Source organism: Meriones unguiculatus, chromosome 12 (genome assembly GCF_030254825.1).
Source record: "Meriones unguiculatus strain TT.TT164.6M chromosome 12, Bangor_MerUng_6.1, whole genome shotgun sequence".
In the NCBI taxonomy this organism is placed as follows: Eukaryota; Metazoa; Chordata; class Mammalia; order Rodentia; family Muridae; genus Meriones; species Meriones unguiculatus.
Window position 1 is genome coordinate 62653372 of NC_083360.1, and position 20939 is coordinate 62674310.

Genomic DNA, 20939 nt, shown 5'->3' on the forward strand with positions numbered 1-20939 from the left:
GTGCCCAAAAGCAAAGGTAAGGCTGCCAAAGTAGACAGAAACCAAATGCTTCTACCTGAAATGCCTGCAGGGTACAGCCCTGGGGGGCATCTGTCAGCGCTGCAGGCAAACACAGTGAGAGCGTTCAGATCACAGGTTAGAAGACCCGCTGCTGCCCCCACACTTCCAGTCTGAACAACAAAAAAAAATAAAGGAAACAGCATGGAAGTTACTTTGCACAATAATACAAGTTATATAAGGTCCTCTAAGACCTCTTCAGTTTTCAGCAACTGTGAGTCCTTCTAATTTGTTAGTGGTTGCTAAGTCTTCAGATTTATTAAATGTGCACGATGCACAGTACTAACTTAACGACACACAGTAAGATGATGCTCAGCCAAGTATCTCTAAGCCTTTGAGGAGTTCTGCATGTTCCATGAGCGTGATGAGAAAAGGTGGGAGAGAGGGTGAGGCAGAGAGACGTGGAATAATTTTCAAAACAGCAATGGCAACACATTTCAAAGAATTAAATTCTCAAGTATCGGCTTTTAAATCTTTATTAGTCACTTTAAGTGACTATTTTATCAAAGGTAGAAAAAGGAAACGGATTGACATGCCAGAGGGAAAGGCAGCTAAGAAGACAGTGAAAGTTAAAGGGCAATGAGCTCATCTTATCACTTAAGAACTGACAGGTCATTTGCATAAAGCTTAGATTAAAAACTGAGTCAGCCAATGGTTGAGAAGTGGCAGAAATGCTGCCTTCCGGACTGGGTAGTGTTCACACTGGCAGACCGCACACTATCGGATTATCTGTACAGGCTGACACACGTAGGCCGCCAAAAATCATCATTCTGTGAAAAGTATACATTTTAAAGATTCCTTTAGTCAGTCTTTATACTGTGCTTGGAAAATGCTCAGCATTGGCAGGAGTTTCATTTTACACGTGTTAGTGTTTTGCCTGCGTGTATGCCTGTGCCTCAAGTGTGTGGCTGGTACCTGCAGAAGCCAGAAACGGCCATTAGAACACCTGGCCGTGGAGCCACAGGGGGTTGTGAGCTGCAGTGTGCATGCCAGGAAGGGAATCCGGGTCCTCTGAAAGAACAGCTTAGTCTTTTAGCCATTTAACTATCTCTTGGCTGGAATTTTTTTTAACATACTGCAAATCCTTACATTCTCCTTTGAGTATATTTTCCCAAAAAAGCATGCTTTACTTGAGTATCTATGGACATCCAAAATCCCTAAGATGAAGCCTAGTACCTAGGCACGAGGGCTTCTGGAGGGCAATTAGATCATAAGAGCGCCACTCTCATGCCCTTATGGAATAATGAGCATTTGATTGGTTTGTTTCCACAGGCTTCTGCTCCTTACTTGGACCCACAAAGTAACTAAAGGAACCATGAAACAAACTGTAGGGTCCCTGCCTGCATTTCACGTGCCTCCTTTACTTCCAGTCTCTGCTCTCCTCTGCCACTGAAGGAGTGCCTGATGAATCAAGCCAATATGAAAAAAGTAATTAAACAGTTTCTAACAATTATTTGCCAACATCTACCATTACAACCTTAAAACAGACAATAACAACACATTCCACTAACTGATCAAAGCAAATAAATGGGAAAATGGCCCTATGTTACCCCATACTAATCTACAACTTATGGTTGAAAAAGAACAGGTGTAGGCAGCACTTGGGAAGGCAGAGGCAGCAGATCTCTGTGACTCTGAGACCAGCCTGGCCTACGAAGGGAGCCCAGGACAGCCAGGGCTGTTACACAGAGACACTGTTATGAAAAACCAAAAAAAAAAAAAAAAAAAGAACAGGTGTGTGAGAGGAAAGATGTCCACAAAATATTTTTATTTCCACTGTAAGTTTCTAATTGCCTAGCTAAAAATACCTACCTAGTTCACATTCTCCAACGATGGCAAGTTCTCAGAAGGTCTTACCCATCGACACATAAATCGCCAATTCATACATCCATTAAACACCTACAAACTCCTACTTTGGGATTAACTCACACTGATTGATTTTTTTTTTTTTCCTTCAAGACAGGATTTCTCTGTACAGCCCTGACTGTCCTGGAACTTGCTCTGTAGATCAGGCTGGTCTCAAACTCACAGAGATCCACATGCCTCTGCATCCCAAGAGTTTGGATTTAAGGTGTGTGCCACCACCAGCTAATTCAACCTTTTAATAGGGTGCTATGACATGAGAAGCCATTGCTGAGAACACATTAAACTCACAACTGTTCTAACAGTCTGAACATAAATGCGGTATGTCCACAGACTCTTTTTAACTACCAGGAAAAGAAAAATTAACCCATTTTTTGGTCTTTATCCATAACCATCTCTCTAGCCCCAAAGACTTTCTTTTCAAGACAGGTTCTCATGTAGCCCAGGCTAGCCTCAAGCTTGCTATGTGGCCAAGGATGATCTTGAACTTAATCCTCTTATGTACTGAATTTACAAGTCTGTGCTACCACACCTAGTTTACTGACCATAGGGATAAAACTCAAGGCAGTGCATATCCTAAGCACACTCTTTATCAACTGGGCCACACTCCAGCCCAGAGCATTTTCTGTATTCTTCACAAGGTGATTTATTAACAAACTTTCACGTACCATCAAAAACAGTATGCATGCAAACTGGGAAAGAATAGCTTGTCATGAGTGCGCCAAGGAACACATGCCAGCATCAAAGGTTCAAGCAAGTAACAGAGTCCCAGAGGAGAGCGGGTAGACAGCTGTGTGTAAAACATGTGGCAGATCTCTACATGTTCTGAGATGGGCCTAACTGACCATACCTCCTAAAAGTGTGCCTCCTCATGCCATGCAAGTCACAAAACTCATGAACAATTTAAATTTCTTCCAAGGACATAGTCCATGTGCCCTTACTTTTCTTCAGGCCAGCCAAGACTACACAGTGAGAGCTTGTCTCAATAGTAATAATAACAATAATAACAACAGCAATAATAGAATAGGGAAAGCAGAAATGTTGACTAAAGTAGTATCATATGTTGGTTGGGATAACAAGAAAAGAGAGACACTAAGTAAAAATCTAAAGAAATAAGAACAATGGACAGACTACAGTTACTAAAAATGATCAGTATTGGCTTTCTGTTCTACAACAATTCTGGAAATCAGTCAGCTGAAAATAAGGAAAGGTTTATTTGGACTCACTCTTTGGAGGCTACTTCACAGCTGGTTTCCCTCATTACTTTGGGGTCTGTGGCAAGGCGGTACATCTTGGTAGAGGTATAGGGAAAAAGAAAACCATTTTCCTTGTGGTAGCCAGGAGAAAAAAAGGGAAGGGGATCTATAATTTCCTCCATCAGCATACCCACAAAGACCCAAAGCTTGCTATGCCCCACCTCGTAAAATTTCCCAATACTTTACAAGAGCTCCAGGCTGAGGACAAAGCCCACAACATAAGCCATGTGGGGACACTCCAGATCTGAATTCCAGCACGGTCCATGTTGACACAGGTTGGCAAATATAACGTGCTAGTTTATAAATGAATAATGAGGAAAGCCAAGTACAGGGTACCTGAGAGCTCTCTGTGCACTTTTCATCTGAAGCCATCCCAAAATTGGGCTTTTCCAATCCTCATTATGATTAAGGTTGTTTGTTTGTTCGTTTGTTTTTTAGTCTCATAGGCAATCAACAACAAAAACATTAAAACTTGTAGACAAAATAAAAATTTACAATTCTAACATAAAAGTATTAAGTGTACTATAGCAAATGAAGATTAGGATGTATATAAATTAAAGTTTAGAGGCCCTGCCTCTAAACAATAACAATAAAAGTAAACAGGTTCAAAGAAGTTATGCATGTCTTTCAATGAGAAGAAAAAAGTTTGGAGCACTAAAACAGGTATCATTTAAGGAGTGTATAGTGGCTAATTTTATGTCATTAGCACAGTCATCTAAAAGAAGGGAACCTCAAGAGAGAAAGAGCCTCCATAATATTGGGCTGTAGGTAGGCCTGTAGGGCATTTTCTCAATTAGTAATTGATGGGAAAGGGCCCGGCCCTCTCCAGCCCACTGTGGGTAGGACCATTCCTAGACTGTTGGTCCTGGGTTCTATAAAAAAGCAAGCTAAGCAAGCCATGGGGACTAAGCTAAAATGCAGTACCCCTCCATGGCCTCTGTAACAGTCCCTGTCTCCAGGTTCCTGTCCTGTCTGAGCTCCTGTCCTGACTTCCCTTAGTGATGGGCTGCTACCTGGAAGTGTAAGCTAAAATAAACCCTTTCCTCTACAAGCTGCTTTAGTCATGTGTTTCATGACAGCAGTAACCCTAACTAGGACAGAGTGTGATTATACTTCAGGTTATAATCTGTGGTAATACTAAAGTCTACATCACTCACATAGGACTGGTACCTACATAAACAGAATAAATGCTTTTGAAAGTGCTAGGCATTAAGACAGAATTTCTCTGTGTAGCCCTGTTTATCCTGTAACTGGCTCTGCAGACCAAGCTGGCCTGGAATTCACAGAGATCTACCTGTCTCTGCCTCCCAATTGCTGAAATTAAAGGCATATGCCACAACTGTGTGGATAAAAAAATAAATAAATAAATAAAAATTTAAAAAAATACGTTTTTAAACCAGTAACAGCTTAAACATCTAAAAATAGAGACATGGCTAACTACAGTATCCTACTTGAACTAATACTATTTAACTACTTTAAATTATTACAAAATCCATTCAGGCTTAAACATGCAGTTAAAATTAAACATTAGCCAAAAGCAACAGTCTATAGTAATGCTAATTGTGTAAGTAATATGGAACAAATGTTTAGAACATTAGCTATAAACAAAATAATTTGCTGGAAAGCATTCTTTTATTTTACAATTCATGAAATAAAAATATAGTTGAGTGTGGTTTCGCAGTATTGAGTGTGGAAAGCCCAGACAGGCTCTGACCACCAAGCCAGAAGTGCGTGCTTCTCCAGTCTCCAGGCAGAGTAGCAGAGAACGAGGCCAGCCGAAACAGGTGGCAGTGGAAACCCTTCGGGTGAATGGGCCAGCTGTTTCAGAACAGCAGTGTTAGAGCTCTTTGCCTAAACCACACTGCCTCAGCAGCAGACAGTGAAAGAGGGCGTACTTCACTGACACCAGACCAGGTTAAGGTGGGAGCTCAGCCCGGAGCTGCCTGCCTCTGCCTCGCCAGTGTTGGGCTTAAAGGCATAAGCAACCACCACCAGGCTCCACTTTGTTTACTGGATTATTACTTACCTAGAGATGGTCTCCAAGGCATCTTCAAAGATGTCCTGAAAAGGAGTAAAAAGTACAGTGAGTTTCTCAAGAATGAAGACTTTCAAATGTGAAAAGGAATAGGTCTATGCACGGGGAGTGGGGTAGGAAGGGGATGAGCACGGGGTGGAGTAACAGCTCCTTGTGGAATTCCATTCACAGAAATCTCTGTATTTAAGTGAGATTCATTTCCTTCTGTTTAAACTACTCAGCCACAGTCACAGTCGCCTAATTCAAGAGTGTGGCTTCTTTTACACAGTTGCTTATACTCCTCAGTTTCATTCAACCCAAATGTAAAACACTTCATGAATAAAAAGACATGCCCAAAACAGTCTTTACTTTCTCCATGACTGGCCATGTTAGCTTCCTCCAGGCCTTCGTCTCGGACCTATCTGCCAACCCTCTGATCCTGAGCTAGGCTTCCCACCACCAACACACCTTGCTGCATGCCAGGAGCCTGCTCAAAAGCATCAACATATTCTGTTTTAGTTACAGTTACTATTGCTGTGATGAAACTTGGGGAGGAAAGAGTTTATTTGGCTTACAGTTCTACATCACTGCCCATCATTGAAGGAAGTCAGGAGAGGAACTCAAGCAGGGCAGGAACCTGGAGGCAGGAGCAGAGGCCACGGAAGGGTGCTGCTTATTGGCTTACTCCCCGAGGCTTGCTCAACCTTTTTATAGAAGCCAGGACTGTCCTTCCCTATCAATCACTAATTAAGAAAATGTTCTACAGGCTTGCCTACAACCTAATATTATGGAGGCATTTTCTCAACTGAGGGTGCCCCCCCCCCCCGCAGTGACTCTAGCTTGTGTCAAATTAACATAAAACAAAAATATGGTAAATATCCATATTACCGCTCCTTCCCTCCCTCCTTTCTCTCCCCTTCATTCCCTCTCTCACACGCACAATACATTCCACACTCAGACACACACATCCTCACACAGAACTCACATATGTACAATAGCTTCCACGATAGATGTAAAAGTCAAACGGGAACTTTCGGCCAGCTACTTGGGATCCACTCCAAAAACCTCAACGTCAAAGTATCCCCTCGCTGGTCTCCCTATCTCCCTTCAGTCTTCACACAAGAGCTGGTTGGAGATATCCTTCCGATGAAGGAGCAAACTCACCCCAAAGAACCCTACACCCCTTATCAGCAGGAAGTAGCCTAATGATATGGCCCCTTTCCCCTCTAACCTTCTTTCTCTCCTACCTAGTATCGGGGGGGGGGGGGCTGGAAGGGACAGGGATGGTGTAGGGAGGTAGATAAAAGAACCCAACATAGGAGCCAAAACTTCAGTTATGCTCCACCCTGCTCCTGCCCCACTCTTCTGGCACTGCTCCTGCCCCACTCTTGTGGCACAGCTCTTTCTTTTCTGCTCCTCTAACAAGCTGTGCTCACTTATGTCTTCCTCCCGTGTATCTCTTGACAGCCCAGGGCTGACTCTCATCGTTTGGTTTCAGCTCAGAAAGCCATTTTCTCAAGGTTATGTCTCTGACCACAATAACTAAAGTTATCAAGTTATCCACAATACTTATAATCAACAATCACCTTCCTTGTTCACTTGGCAAATAACTAATTTAAAACACCATGTGAAAGCAGGAAGCACCTCAACTGCCTGCCTTAAGGTCTGAAACAGACCTTGAGGTCTGCCAGATGGCAGACGGTGAGTGGCGGGGTGGGACCCCTACTGAGCTTACCGTGCAAGCCTCATAACCTGCGTTAATCCCCAGAACCCACAAAAGGCAGAAGGAGAGAAAAAACTCCGAAGTTGTTGTCTGACGCCATGCCCGGGCACATGCTCCCGCATGTCGGCTCCAGTAGCACCCACTCAACACAGCAATTATAGAGGTGGAGGTGGTGGGGCTTGCTGAGGTCTATTAAGAGAAAGAAGGCCATTCCCTCTGGTAAAGCCTGGCTATTATTTTGTATTGTTTCGTTTTCATGCTTTGTAACAGCTCTGTTTTGTGGCTTTTGGTAAGAAGATTGGGACCTTAGTTGTGTCTCTAGTCCTGGGTGGTGACATGCCATTTGAAATATTATAAAATCACAAAGAAATACTACTTCCCCTTCCCTTAAAGGTAATCCACACGGGCCTGTCAACCATTGTACAAGAAAAGAACCTGCAGGAAATGGCTCCATTACACCTGAAAGATATAAAAAGATGAGCGTGGGGCTGCAAGAGTGTGCGCCACTCCTGCCAGGAGCCTGGGTGTGCTTCTCAGCACCCACCTCAGGGAGCTCACCACCACCTGAAACTCCGGCTCCAAGGGTTCCAACACTCTCTGAACCCATGCCTGTGTACACAGAGAGATGCACACAAACATTTTCTTTGAACAACCATCCCCACGGTGAGCTATGCACTTTGCGGGCCAGGGTCACCGTCTCAGCGCAGCTGCCACAGACCTCCACAGTCTACGTTCCACGTTCTAACTCGGTCCTGGCTTCCTCCTTCCATCTCCTTTCCAGACACCAGCCAAGCCTCAATCAGTGTGGCTGACACCCCAGGGGTCTCACTCTCTGAACACAGGCAGCACGCTCTGTTCAGCTGCTTGCACACGTCCATTAATGAGCGTGCCAGCTCCTCTGGCCTGTAATTCAAACGGCCTGACTTTCTATTTACCCACCTACCCCAGACTGGCAGCTTGCCTGCCCCGTCTGCCTCTTTGTTTGTTTACCCTCTCAAACTCCAAAACTGTTCTCCGGTGTTCTGAGTCATTATAAATCCTATTATCTAATGTAAAACATTATTACATAAGTGAGTTCCAGGCCAGCCAAGGCAAAATTCTGTCCCGGAAAATAAATAAAGGAAAATAAATCAAAACAAGTCGTTTCTGAGCCTGAACTGAACCACAGTGCTCTTAATCACAGTGATAAAAGCTAATACTCTGGAGGTTGTCTCCGAACATCTACCTGTAATTGCTCCTAGCTCTGGCAGTGAACAAAACGCAGCCTTCTCAAGGTTTCAAGGCTACAAACTTAATTCTCAATTAGAGCAGACTAAAAGGAAGAACAGAAAAAGCAGGCAGCACAGTGGAGCCTTTGACCCACAGGTCTTTAAATCTGACTTTTATTAGAAACAAACATGAAAGCTTTCAGCTGACAGAAACAGGCTTTGGAAAAATTCTAAGTCAGATGTGGTGGCAGACACTTCCAATTCCAGCACTCGTGAGAATGAGGCAGGAAGACTGAAGATTCAAGAGTTGAGTGAACTCTAAGACCTTATCTCAAAACCAAAACGTTCTTTAAAGCAAAAGTCCAATCATGCAATCACAACATCACCCACCTCAAGACAAAGTGTGCCGTGGACATTGTTCTGACTGAACATAACACAAATTCTTCAAAGGTAACCTTATCGTGCATTGTTCTCTAGTTACTCTCAAGAAGTGCTCTCTTATTACCTATGTAAGTTCTACAGAGTTGGGTCAGTTTGATTTGGAAGCAAAGTTTCACCCTGGCTGACCTAAAATGTACTGTGTAGACCAGGATGGCATTGAACTTGAAACTAAAAGTCACTATGTCTGGCCTCTCTTTTTCTCTTTCTCTTTTCTTCCTTCCTTCCGACAACTTTTTACTGCATTGTCTAGGCATATTTGGAACTCTGGAGCTGAAGGGATCTGCCCACCAGGCCCACCCCTTCAGCTTCCTAAGTGCTGAGACTACAAGCATTTGATATAAGCCTCTTGATGCTTAAAGCTTCATTTTTTTTTAAATAACATTCATTTTTTAAAATCACAGATATGATAGCAAAAATCTGGGGTTATAGGTTGAGTCATTCTGGTGGAAATGATGATAATGGTTACTTTCTATAAATGTAGGAACTATAGCCACATTCAATCCCAGCACTTGGGAGACAGGGCCAGTCGGCTCTTTGTGAATTGAAGGCCAGCCTGATCTACATAGAGAGAACAGTCAGGGTTCTGTAGAAATACCCTGTCTCAAAAAAGGTTTGTTTTTTTTTTAATAAGGAACTAAAAAAAAAATCAGATAAATGAGTCCATTTTTAGTAGGCAGCTGCTTCATTTTGGTGAGTTCTATTTTATTCAGATGATTTGGTTATCTTCTAAAGCAGCCGGAACATGATTCACATACAATAATGTGAAGGTTCTCCATTAAAACAAACAAACAAAAAATGTCAAAGCACTGAAGTGCTTTTCCCTGTCAACAGCATGGAGCACCAACCACGGAGATGGGTGCTGACGAGCAGAGGAGCCTTCTACCTTGTCTTAACTGCTACTGCCGGGAACACGGAGAAAATGTGCAGAGGTAACTTACTAGGACACTTGATGACAGTATTAGCGGCCTTTCCACTGTGGTGTGCAGGTCCTCTGGGCCGGGAGGAAGCTATGTGTCAAGTACACCCCCACTGCCCGAGGTCCATCATCTCAGGGCAGAAGCGTCAGACACGAGCCAGGCACACTCGAGTCGCAGAAAACCCTAACCCATTCCAGTGTCAGCATTTGCTGGGGGTGGGGGTACACTCACTATACCTACAGGAGACAGTTATTAGGACCATCAAGTGGTCAGAGTTGGAGTCAAGGACTGTCAGTGCCCACAGCCTGATGGCATGAGCCACCTCCCCTCCCCGCCAGCCCCCAGCAAAAACACTCTTACAGGTTTGTACAGGGCTCCATGGAGGAAAGCCTATGGGTCACAGGCTTGTTCCCATGCTCTAACCCTAAGGGGCAAGTCTGTCTCTGACCACTAACACTGTAAGTAAATATGCATTAGTGACTTCATTACACTGCCAGTAGAGAACGGTGGAAAATACAACTTAGCTTGGGACGTAGACCTGTCTGGGTGTGCACCCTGATTTCCTGAAGCAAGTCTAGCCCTTTAATCCTCCATTTCCTGACGCTGTGGCGGGAACCTCAACCCCTCCCAGGAGTTCTGTAAGGATTCAGGTGACTCAATGCATACAGAGCAGGCCTGACCCAAAACAGGATCTGGCGAGACAGTTACGTGGGATATTCATCCTCAGAAAGGAGATAAGTCAGTTCACTCCTGAAGACAGAGCTGGAATCCCTCACCATAGTTCTCATACCCAAGATTCCGAGCCTCTCCTAGAAAGGAGGGGAAAAAAATCTGCAGCAAAGAGATGCTCGCAAACGTGAGCAGCCACTTACTTCCCTTGCATCCCTTCTTAAACAGCGTGAAAGTGTAACCCCTGGGCACAAGGACCCCAGATCCCCAAGGAGCAGTGTGACCTTGGCGGACACACCCAGCCTCCTCAGGAGTAAAGTGGAGAGGCTGACACATTTTCAGAGCCATAAACTCCTGGAATTACACTTCAGAAAAACCTTCTCAAACATGCACCCGAATCTCAGGGCTCGCTGGCTAGTAGCGTGACACATCCAAATGGAGCCCTGGGCTGCTGGAAGTCTGAGGGTACTGGTGACCCCAGCCTGACCCTCGGGAGTGGCGGGCGGGCGTGACAAACCCAGCAACAAAGCTTTGGAATTTCTAACAAGCACAGGGAGGTGAAGAGATTATAAACCAACCACCAGATGTCGCTCTTATGGAAAGAGTGGGACAACAAGGCTTTAGCTTCCATTACCCACAGATGAGCTTCTAAAAGTGAAAGCTAACTTTATAAGGAGCTGTTGCTTCACAAGGGAGAAGTCCTACCGTCAGGGCTTTTTTAAACATCATTCACAATCAAGATTACCACAAAATCAATACTCTAAATTGCCAAGACAGTACATACAGTGAGTCCATGGAACAATGAGCATATAACTATAAAATGTACATATATATATATGTTATAATGTATGTATATTAGGTATAATCTATAATTGCTATATGTGCACATATAAAATGTGTATAGAATGTGTTCTACATGGAGGGGGAATATGATCAAGATCCATTATGGCCATGTATGAAATTATGAAAGGAGATATAAAAGATATTCTAAAAGATGCACACTGCAGAGCACAGAATGTAACAAAGTACACTTGTAAAAGGTAAGTCTTTTACAATTGTATATACTGAATTTATGTAGCAGACATGAACAAGCTATTTCACTTTCATTGATATTACTTGGCTATTATTGTTATGGTTGCAAAGTAAACCTTGCAAATAACTGGTTACATGAACACCCCTGTCTTCCAGGGCTAACCAATACCTAACCTACCCACAGTTGATAGAACAGCTAGGGCCTACTTTTTTTTTTTTTTGGAACAAAGAGCAGGGGAATAATTTTACACCAAGAGGACAACAAGCAGAATCAAAAGACTTAGTTCTAGTTTTTGAAACTATCATTAATGGAAGTATTTTTAAATTAAACAGAACAGAGTCACATCACAATAATGTTTCAACTTCATATTATTAAAATGTGCTACAATGGGTAAAGGTGATTTGCTGCCAAGCCTGATGACCTGAGTTCAGTTCCCAGGCCTCACATGGCAAAGACTCCTGTAAGTTGTCCTTTGACCTCCACATGTGGCATGAAGGCGCCCACGTGTACACTCATATTCTCACTCTCGCATGTACGCACATATACAGAGTAAATAAATGTAATAAAAATATTCATACATAAGGTCCCTCCGATCAAGTGAGCTGGCCTGATGGTGTGGGGTGGGAGAGCTAGCCCTGCCCCTCTCAGGCTGCTCATTGCTGTCTTCAGCCCATGGCTTCTGGTGTGGATGCAGACAGAGAAAGGCTCATCTTCCCTGGGCGAGGAGAAGGGGGGCTAGCCACTGGCCACACTCTAGTGAGTATATGGTCAACACAAAATTAACTTTTTCTTTTTTTTTCCCCTTTCTTCTTTTTTTTTTGGGGGGGTGGGGGGTAGTCATAGGGAGGGGGAATGGACAGGGGAGGACTGGGAAGTGAGCACAACTGGGATGCATGATGTGAGATTCCCAAATAATCAATAAAAAAACAGATCAAGTCATCTTATGTCACTCAATTATCTTCAGTTGTTACATAAAAAACAAGACTGGGACTATTTCTAAGACATATTAAGTGAAAATCCCAGTCCTGGAAGAAACAGCATAACTTTCTATTTCTATTAGTGTCACCCCGTGAAGATGCTAATCAAAAAAAAAAAGTAATTGGAGGCACAGCAGGTTCCTTCTGAGGTAGGAGGGAAGGAAAGAGAAAAGCCATGTTTACTTCTGAGTGAGTGAAAACTTTTACAAGCATGCCTGTGTGTCTCTCAGGCAGAGCATGAACAATCTGGACTATAAAAAGGGGAACTGTTTCTTTAAGAAGCAGACGCAGCATGCTCAGGCAGTAAGGCCAGGATAGTGGCACTCACCCTGCTCCTTTTCACTCTGGCAACTTTTTAAACGGCATACTTGGAAAGAATTGCAACCTTACACACTAGTCGCCAGGTTACCAGCACAGGGCACGCCTGTGTGTCCCTTACCTTCATCTTTGGCCCTTTGCCACACTGCTTTCCTAACCTGCCCTTCTCCCCCTGCCTCCTTCCCTGGCTTCCTGTCTAGCTAACCACACACTCTGTTTTTCTGAACCACCTGAGAGTAAGGTGTGACACACGTACAGCTAAGTGCGGTCTACAGCCTGCAGCGTGTGCTCGCCTCTTGCGCAGCCCGGTTCTGTCACTGTCCAGTTACCGTGTGTCAGCTGGCCCAGTAACAAACATCTCCACAGCACTTTTGAGTCCTGCAGTGCAGGCTCCGGCCCACAGCCAGCTATTGCCCTGTCATCTGGGATTTTGACACCATTATCTTTTCTAACACTGACCATTTCCTTTTCTTCTCTCCTCTTCACAGCCTTCATCACTAACGTTCTCCCACAGGCCTCTGTTAGTAAAGTGCTCCCGTACTACACCAAGGGTCCTGTACCCTCTGCCCCGACACCCCCTCCGCCAGTGGTGTTTGTTTTAATCATCTAACACAGTGGCCCATTTCTCCACCGTGACTGTTTCTGTTTGGCAATTACTAAGAAGTTCATGGTGAGGGCCAGCAAGATGGCTTGCCACCACACCTGCCAATCTGAGTTCAGTCCCTGAAATCCAGGACAGGACTGACTCCCACAAACCTTCTTCTGCCTGCCACACGTATTCACACAATGATTTAATTAATTAGTTAGCTAATTAATTAAAGTAAAAAAATTGTTAGAAGAGCATGTAAGCTCACTCGATTACCACACTCCTCACCCAAATGTGCCCCTAGACTCAGCACCTAGGACAGTGCCACTTGACCTGTCCTCCAGGCTCCGGGATCATGGGCCTCCACAGCAGATTCCTGAAGCACTCTATCAGCCTCTGCACACTGCATCAGCCCCTGTTCCAATCTCCCTGTGGTATTCTCCCACAGCCAGCCCCTTCTTCCCTACACAGCCAGCTATTTATCTTCCATCACCAGCATGGAATGTTCTACAATATACCCAGTGTCCTTAACCACTGTGGTGCTCACTGTCCTAAATATGGCCTCAACAACTTGTAAATTCTCAGACTTCCCCCTTGAGAAAACTCGAACTCTTAGTGCTTGCATTTAACTGTGTAAATCTGAGGTATATCTGATCTTTACATTATTTTACCGACGGTTTTCATGTATACTGAGGTATGCAGCCATTCACTCTCATATCTGACACAGCAATGTACATTCTCAAAAGGACTTTGTGAGTGTTTTTGGTTTGCTGCTGTCTGTTTGCCATTAGCTAATCTCTCAACTCCTCCAAATGCCTGGGTGTGGATTGGGTTCCTCCAGCTAAGATACACACATACCTGTATTCCCAGACTCTGGAGGTGTGGACTGGAGGAAAAAGGAACCTAAGTTTCTAGGCTCGCCAGGGCTAAATAGTGAAAACACAGAACAAAATTGAGGTTCCTTCTGTCAGTATACACTGGCCATCTAGAGGGCTGGGGCCATCTTCCTCCATTTCTGGCTTTTCCTGCTGCCCAGCAGAGGTAAGAACAGGATATGTCAACAGCAGCATCTGGGCATTTACTGTAGCTCACTACAGAGTGAGCCGGTCTCAGTGTTGGTTTGTGTCTTAAATATGCCAGGGGCTCCTGTGTTGAAGGCGTGTCCTCCAGGATAGGACTGCTGGTACTAAAGTCCTACCGGCTATGGTGGAGCGGTAAGCGGTGGAGACCTGTGGAGGAGGGAGCATGTCCTTGTAGGGGATACTGGAACCTACCTGTCTTCTCTCTCTCTTCCCTTTTCACCACCAGAGCAACAGCATGCACATCTTCCCACTAGAACGCTCAGTCTTGCCTGGGGCCCAAAAAGCAAAGGAGCCAGTAGACCACAGACTGAGACCAAAATAAACATTTCCTCCCTTAAGTAATTTATTGCAGTTATCTTGTCACTGCATGGAAAGCTGATCAACACAGCCCAAAGTGCCCAGGTCTTCCCTAAGTGGGTCACTTCTAGCTAGGACTGGGGGTCATGCCTGAATGGGAGCCTAGATCAAACACTCTTGTGGCCCTTCCAAGTACCGCATTTCCTCCTCAAACTGCCTGCAGCAACTGCTGTTTCCTTCAGTGAAAATTAGATAGAAGAGACAGATAACAAAAAGGATATAAACAAACAAGTTTATGCAGATAATGACCACAGCTGAGTTAAAACAAAAGGGCTCTACAGTAAATATCCAGCTGATTTGAAGATAGGAACCAAGCAAAGTTTCTGTCTGTGTGTGTTCCATCATTGCTGTGATGAAACACACAACCAAAAGGAAAGTGGGGAGGAAAGGGCTTATTTGCCTTACACTTCTACATTACAGTCAGTCATTGAAGGAAGTCAGGACAGGAGCTCAAACACAACAGGAACCTTGAAGGCAGAAGCTTAAGCAGAGACCTACGCAGAGTGCCGCTTTCTGGTTTGCTGCTCGTGGCTTACTCAGCCTGCTTTCTTACAGAACCCAGTAGTCCACCCACAATGAAGTGGCCTTCAATCACTAATTTAAAAAATGCCCTACAGCCTTGCCTACAGCCAGATTTTTTTTTAATTAATAGATAGATAGATAGATAGATAGATAGATAGATAGATAATTTATTTACATGATTTATTTATTTATGTGCACTGGTGTTTTGCCTGCATGTGTGAGGGTGTCAGATCACTTGAAACTGGAGTTACAGACAGATGTGAGCTGCCATGTGGATGCTGGGTCCTCTGGAAGGGCTGCCAGTGCTCCTTCACTGCTGAGCCATCTCTCCAGGCCACAGCCTGCAGCTGGATCTTAGGGAAAACTTCCTCAATTGAGGCTCCCTCCTCTCTGATGACTCTAACTTGTGTCATGTTGACATAAAACTAGGCAGTGCAGGCTCTTTGGAAATTTGACCTCTGTGGTGACGATGGAAGTTCAGGATCCGGCCACGGCTGAGTCAGCCTGGCCAGGAAGCACTCACACAAGAGCACTATGGTTGGGAGTAACTTGGCACATCCAAGAAACTGAATGGGAGCTGGAGTGTGGAGCGGAGGGGAAAAAGGCAGAGAAGAGCAGGAGACAGCTGGAAGAAGACAAAAAGACAGACTATTCTGGTCACAAGGAACGTGGCTTTCTTCTAATTACTATGGACAGCCAGTGCAAGTCTGTACACTAGAAAGAAACATGTAATCAATGTCTGGGAAAGATTGGTGGGGCCACAGAGTGGAGAGCAGACCACAGAGAGCAAAGAAGAGGCAAGGACACCAACAGGGAGTTCTCTCAGAGGGTGGGGCCCATGTAGACCATCGTACAAGACTAAGTTGGGGGCCACAGTGAGAGCAAAGGGGACCAGGATGGAGCTACAGACTCCACAGCAGTGGCTGATGGCAGAGAAAGGGCAAACAGAGGTGGGGACGGAGGATGAAGGCTGACGCCAGGATCCCTTTGGATATGTGGTGTCATTCTAAACCCATCTGCAATGCCCTCTATTTGCTTGAGACAATAAAAAAAGGATGACGGTCTCCAGTGGCCTCGCTGAAAGCCAGGGCTTTGTGGTCTTCAGCACATGGACAAGGGTTCTTTAAGCAACCTTAAAATGCTCACCTCTAACCTACTGTTATACATGCACCCTAATTCTCCAGTGGACTGGGCTTCTGTACTTTCTAATGGGAGGCCTGTTAAATTTTCTCTACAAACAAGCTCTTTTTGCCCAAGCACTGTTTATGCAACACCAGATATACAGGTATACAAAATAGGAAGACAAATGGAACACTGATAATTAATCATCAAAAAATCTGTTTAAAGACCACTCTTTAGCACACGTCTAGTTTTACTATTTATTAAAGTTGAGGGGGCTGGAAAGATGGCTCGGCATTAAGAACAGTTGGTTACTCTTACAGAGGACCAAGTTTCGATACCCAGCACCCACACAGTGGCTCACAAACATCTATAACTCCAGTTCCTGGGGATCCCATGCTCTTCTGAACTCTAAGGGCACCAGGCATTACATGATGCACAGACATACATTCAAAACACTCATATACATAAAAAGAACTTTTTTAAAAGCATAAAAAACGAATAAATAAAGGTGAAAGCAAACTTGCATACTAGTAAGGAAGATGTGCTTATTTGTTTTTCTATAAGGAATGGCTGAACATTTGATATTGCGGGATATTGAACATCTTCAGCATTTTTCAGAGTTAAATACTTTGAATTTATAACAGTCAATGCTAAGAACACCACATAAAAACACAGCATAAAACAGCAAAAATGTGTTTAGGCCATTTCAGAAATATTTGGAAATTCTGTCCTAATTCCAAACCAAGTTCAGCTAACATGTTTTTCAAAGAAACCAAAGCAACTCAAATAACAATTCTTAAACTCAGGCAGCATAGCACAATGCAACTCCAAAGCAAACTAACGTCATACTTCAGGAACGATGGGAGGAAATAGCAAAGTCTCTTTTCCACCATTCTACCTTAAAAAGCCGTGAGAAATGCCTCCTGTGTGTGACTGATGTGAGACAAGTAAGCAGCCTCTACACTTCCCTAGGCTAAAGCACGGTCATGTTCCTTTTGTGAATGGTCCATGGCTACCCCAGGTGCTGAGCTGCTTCGAACACCACTGCCTCTTTTAGCTCTATGCGGGAGAAAACAGACTCAGGGGCCCTTTCCCTTACTTCTCTGGCTTGAGCTGGTATCCTATGATAAAACACTGACTAAACCAACTGGAGAGAGGAAAGGACTGATTTTCAGCTTAGGGGTTATAGTCTATCACTGAGAGAAGTCAAGGTAAGAACTAAAGCAGAGACCACAGAGGAAAGGTTACTCACTGGCTTGCTCAGCCTGCTTTCATATACAACCCAGAACCAGCTGCCCAGGGATGGCCCACCCACAGTGGGCTGTGCTCTCCCATTTCATTAATCAACAAAAATGCACCAGACTTCCCTATAGGCCAATCTGGTGGAGGCATTTTCTCACCAGAAGTTTCCTCTTCCCAGATGACCCTAACTGGTATAAAATTAACCAGCATAAGCTGCTAGCCTATAGGCAGCCTGCTTCTGGGTTGCCTAGTAACCTATGATGTCAGCACGTGTGGCCCAGAGTGTGGCGGGCGCTGGTAAAAGGAGCAACCCGCCACTTTGTCGCCCTCTTCTCCTCTCTTGCTCTCTCCGCCTCGCTCTTTCCTGGGGGCCCCCCATTGTGTCTCTCTCTCTTTCCTCTCTATCTCTCCACCTCCATCCAACAAATCTCTTTTATATAATATCTGTTGTGTGCATGGCATCATTTTTAAATAAATACTAACACAATCCATTTCTCCAAAAGGATTTTTGTTTTGTTTTGCTTTTTTGGATATAAAAACAAAAATATTTCAAAGTACATTTTAAAATTACTATCTTCGAATGAATATGGGAGGTTGACACAGTCAATGTGGCTAGCTGCATTTCTGAAAAAAAAAAAATACTGCTAACTACAGCCTATCCCACCCTACCAAATCCCTACCTTACAAATGAAGCCTTTATAAAGAGCAAGGTGGACACCTAGTAAGTAAACCAGGAGTGCCGTCAAGTGGGTGAACGTGCCGGACACCTACTGACCCACCAGAGTGGCCCTCAGCAACCAGAGACGAGCATTAGGGCTCCCAGTGGTCTGAACACTGGGCACCTGCACGGCAGAGGCAAAGCCTTGGGATGCGCTCAGCCACTGGTAGAATCCCACCTACATCCACTAAGCTACCCCACCCAGGTTCTCTCCTCCCTCCCGCAAGCCTTGCCTGAAACAGAACATGTCTGAGATGCAGGTGATGTGGCTTGACTCTGTCTCCTCGCTGCTGGGACAGTCCAGTTTTCTAAGTAGGCCAGGGCCTGAAGTGTGACCGTCCACACTTCAGCAGCAGCTGTCGCAGGGAAGGAACTGGAAAACTAGGGCTGGCCATCATACTTAACACCTATCCATGTCTTACTGCACATGGATCATATTTCTCCTGTGGCGTGCAGCGGTAATTCATGAAGCCCTCAAGCCTCCTTATGACATCACAGTATCTGGGCCAGCCCAGCCCAATCCAAATGCATCCGGGATCTCCAGCCTGCTTTGTTCTCTGCACAATGAACAGAGGCTCAGTTTCAATACACGTGGATGTTTTATTTTCTCCTGGTGATTTTTAATTTCTCTGATCATTTAAAGTGTTAAAAAAAAAAACGAGTTAAGAAGAAATGGGGATACAGAATCTTTATGAGATGACAGAAATGTTCTCAGGGAGAATTGAGGTGATAGCTACACAACTCTAAATTTACTAAAAGACAAAAGTCACTGAGCACAGACAAGAGAAGTGAGCTACCACTCAGATTAGATTCCTAGCGCTGTGAGGAGGAAAGGAAGGAGTGAATTTTATGGTGTGTAAATCACAGCTCAATAAAGCTAGGTGGCTGGCTGGCTGGCTGGCTGGCTGGCTGGCTGGCTGGCTTGTCTGCTCTTGTGTAGACACGGATGACCACGAACTCTATCCTCCCGTCCCTCCCGCTGCAGTGCTGAGACTACAGACAGGTCTGGTAAACTGGAAGAAGAGGTGGGAAGGCCTGTCCTCAGACAGTGCTACTGGCCATGCAAGTATTGGGGTTTGAATGTGATATGTCCCCCAGAGCCTCATGTTTCAGGGGGTTGGCCGCTGGCTGCTGAGCGTGTAGTTACTGTTTGGGTCCTACGGACGCTGACCTGATCAATACGTTAATCCTTTATGGAGTCCTATGAAGAAGACGTTATTGGGAAGTAGTGAAGAGTGAAAGACAGGACACAATTAGAGGAAGTAAGTGACTGGGGTTTCTGTTTGGGAGCTATCTACTACCCTGGACCCTCTCTGTATTACCTTTTCTCTGCTTCCTGAATGCCAAAGAGAGTCTGCAACACTTTCCCACAGCCATAATGTGCTGTCTCAGGCCTGGGGAGCCAAAGCCAAGTGACTAGAGGATGAACCCTCTCCAACAATGAGCCAAAGCAAGCCGTCCTCCCTTAAGCTGTTTGTCAGGTGTCTTCACCACCATAACAGAGAAGTCTGACTGACTCCAGGAAGGAAAGTCTCTCCTGGCTGAGAGGATACACCATGCTGTTAGGATTTGCTAACTTCTAGGAAGAAAGGCCAGGGTTCCTGCTGAACCCCAGGAATCCATCTCCTCCTGGTTGTGGCAGCCAGGACTGCTAAATACCTAGGGGCCAGTGGGGGAAGCTGTGGGAGGGCTAGCAGCTGCAGGCCTTGACGTGGTGATGAAAGGCTGCGTGGGAACTGCAGAGGAACAAGTGGATGTGAGGAAGGACCAACCTTGGGGCATGAGACAAGCGGTATAAGCACTCTGCAGCAGAAGTGCAAAAGTCCACGTGAGCAAACCAAATTCCTAGGACGGCCTCAGACCTACTGAGTAAGAATCACTGGTGGGAAAACCCCAGGACGCCCATCTTAACAAGCCACCTGCTCCCTGGCAAGGAAACTTTTATGCACATTCAAGTGTGGGAACCACTGAGCCACCATGACAAAATGACCACGCTTTATCTCAAAGGCAATGAGACACCTAGACAAAGTTTTAAGAAGTAAGGTGAGGGTGCTGGAGAGATGGCTCAGAGGTTAAGAGCACTGGCTGTTCTTCCAAAGGTCCTGAATTCAATTCCCAGAAACCACATGGTGGCTCACAACCATCCATAATGAGATCTGGTTCCCTCTTCTGACCTCCTGGCTCACATGCAGGCAGAATACTATATAAATAACAAAGAAATAAAAACAAGACGGTTCTTTAAATTAAAAAAAAAAAAAAGGTGAGAACCCAGAGTGCCCTTCAGTGCCCAAGAGTTCTTACACGCTGTCACCTCCTTTGCTCTTTAACCTCTTATACTGTAACTGCCACAGAGTAAGATGGCCACACAGTAGTCTCTATTGCAACTATCTTGAGATGCGGGATCTGTAGAACATGATTACAATATGGGGATTGTGGCAATTTAAATGGGAATGGCCCCCATGGGCTCATGTTTGAGTGGGCTTGGTCCCCAGTTAGTGGAATGTTTGGGAAGGATTTGGAGGTGTGTCTTGTTGGAGAAAGTGTGTCACTGGGGGTGGGCTCTGAGGTTTCAAAAGCCATGCCAGGCTCAGTACCTCTCCCTCTCCCTGCTGCCTACATATCAGGATGGACTAACCCTCTACACCGGTAAGCAAGCCCCCATAAATGCTTTTCTAAGTTGCCTCGATGAGGTCTCTTCACGGCAATGCAACACTAAGACAAGGTTAATGTCGATTATTGTGGCTTACTTACTGGCAGTCCTGGGTTGTTAGTCTGAGGATATGGCCTCAGGTAGAATGCCTGCCTTGCATACATGAGGTCCTGACTCAAGCAAG

General features: G+C 44.9%; 1 protein-coding gene across 2 annotated transcripts in view; it reads right to left on the reverse strand.

Annotated features, from left to right (window-relative positions):
• Window positions 1-20939, reverse strand: part of Ttc39b (tetratricopeptide repeat domain 39B) — a 99229-nt gene that overhangs the window by 70954 nt on the left and 7336 nt on the right. Inside the window, exon 2 of one of the 2 annotated variants that reach the window (XM_021650384.2) lies at window positions 5203-5237. In XM_021650384.2, the coding sequence (XP_021506059.1) occupies window positions 5203-5237 (35 nt within the window). Of the gene's footprint in view, window positions 1-3146; window positions 3166-5202; window positions 5238-20939 lie in introns of those variants that run through there. The other variant, XM_060365791.1, reaches the window with a different exon arrangement.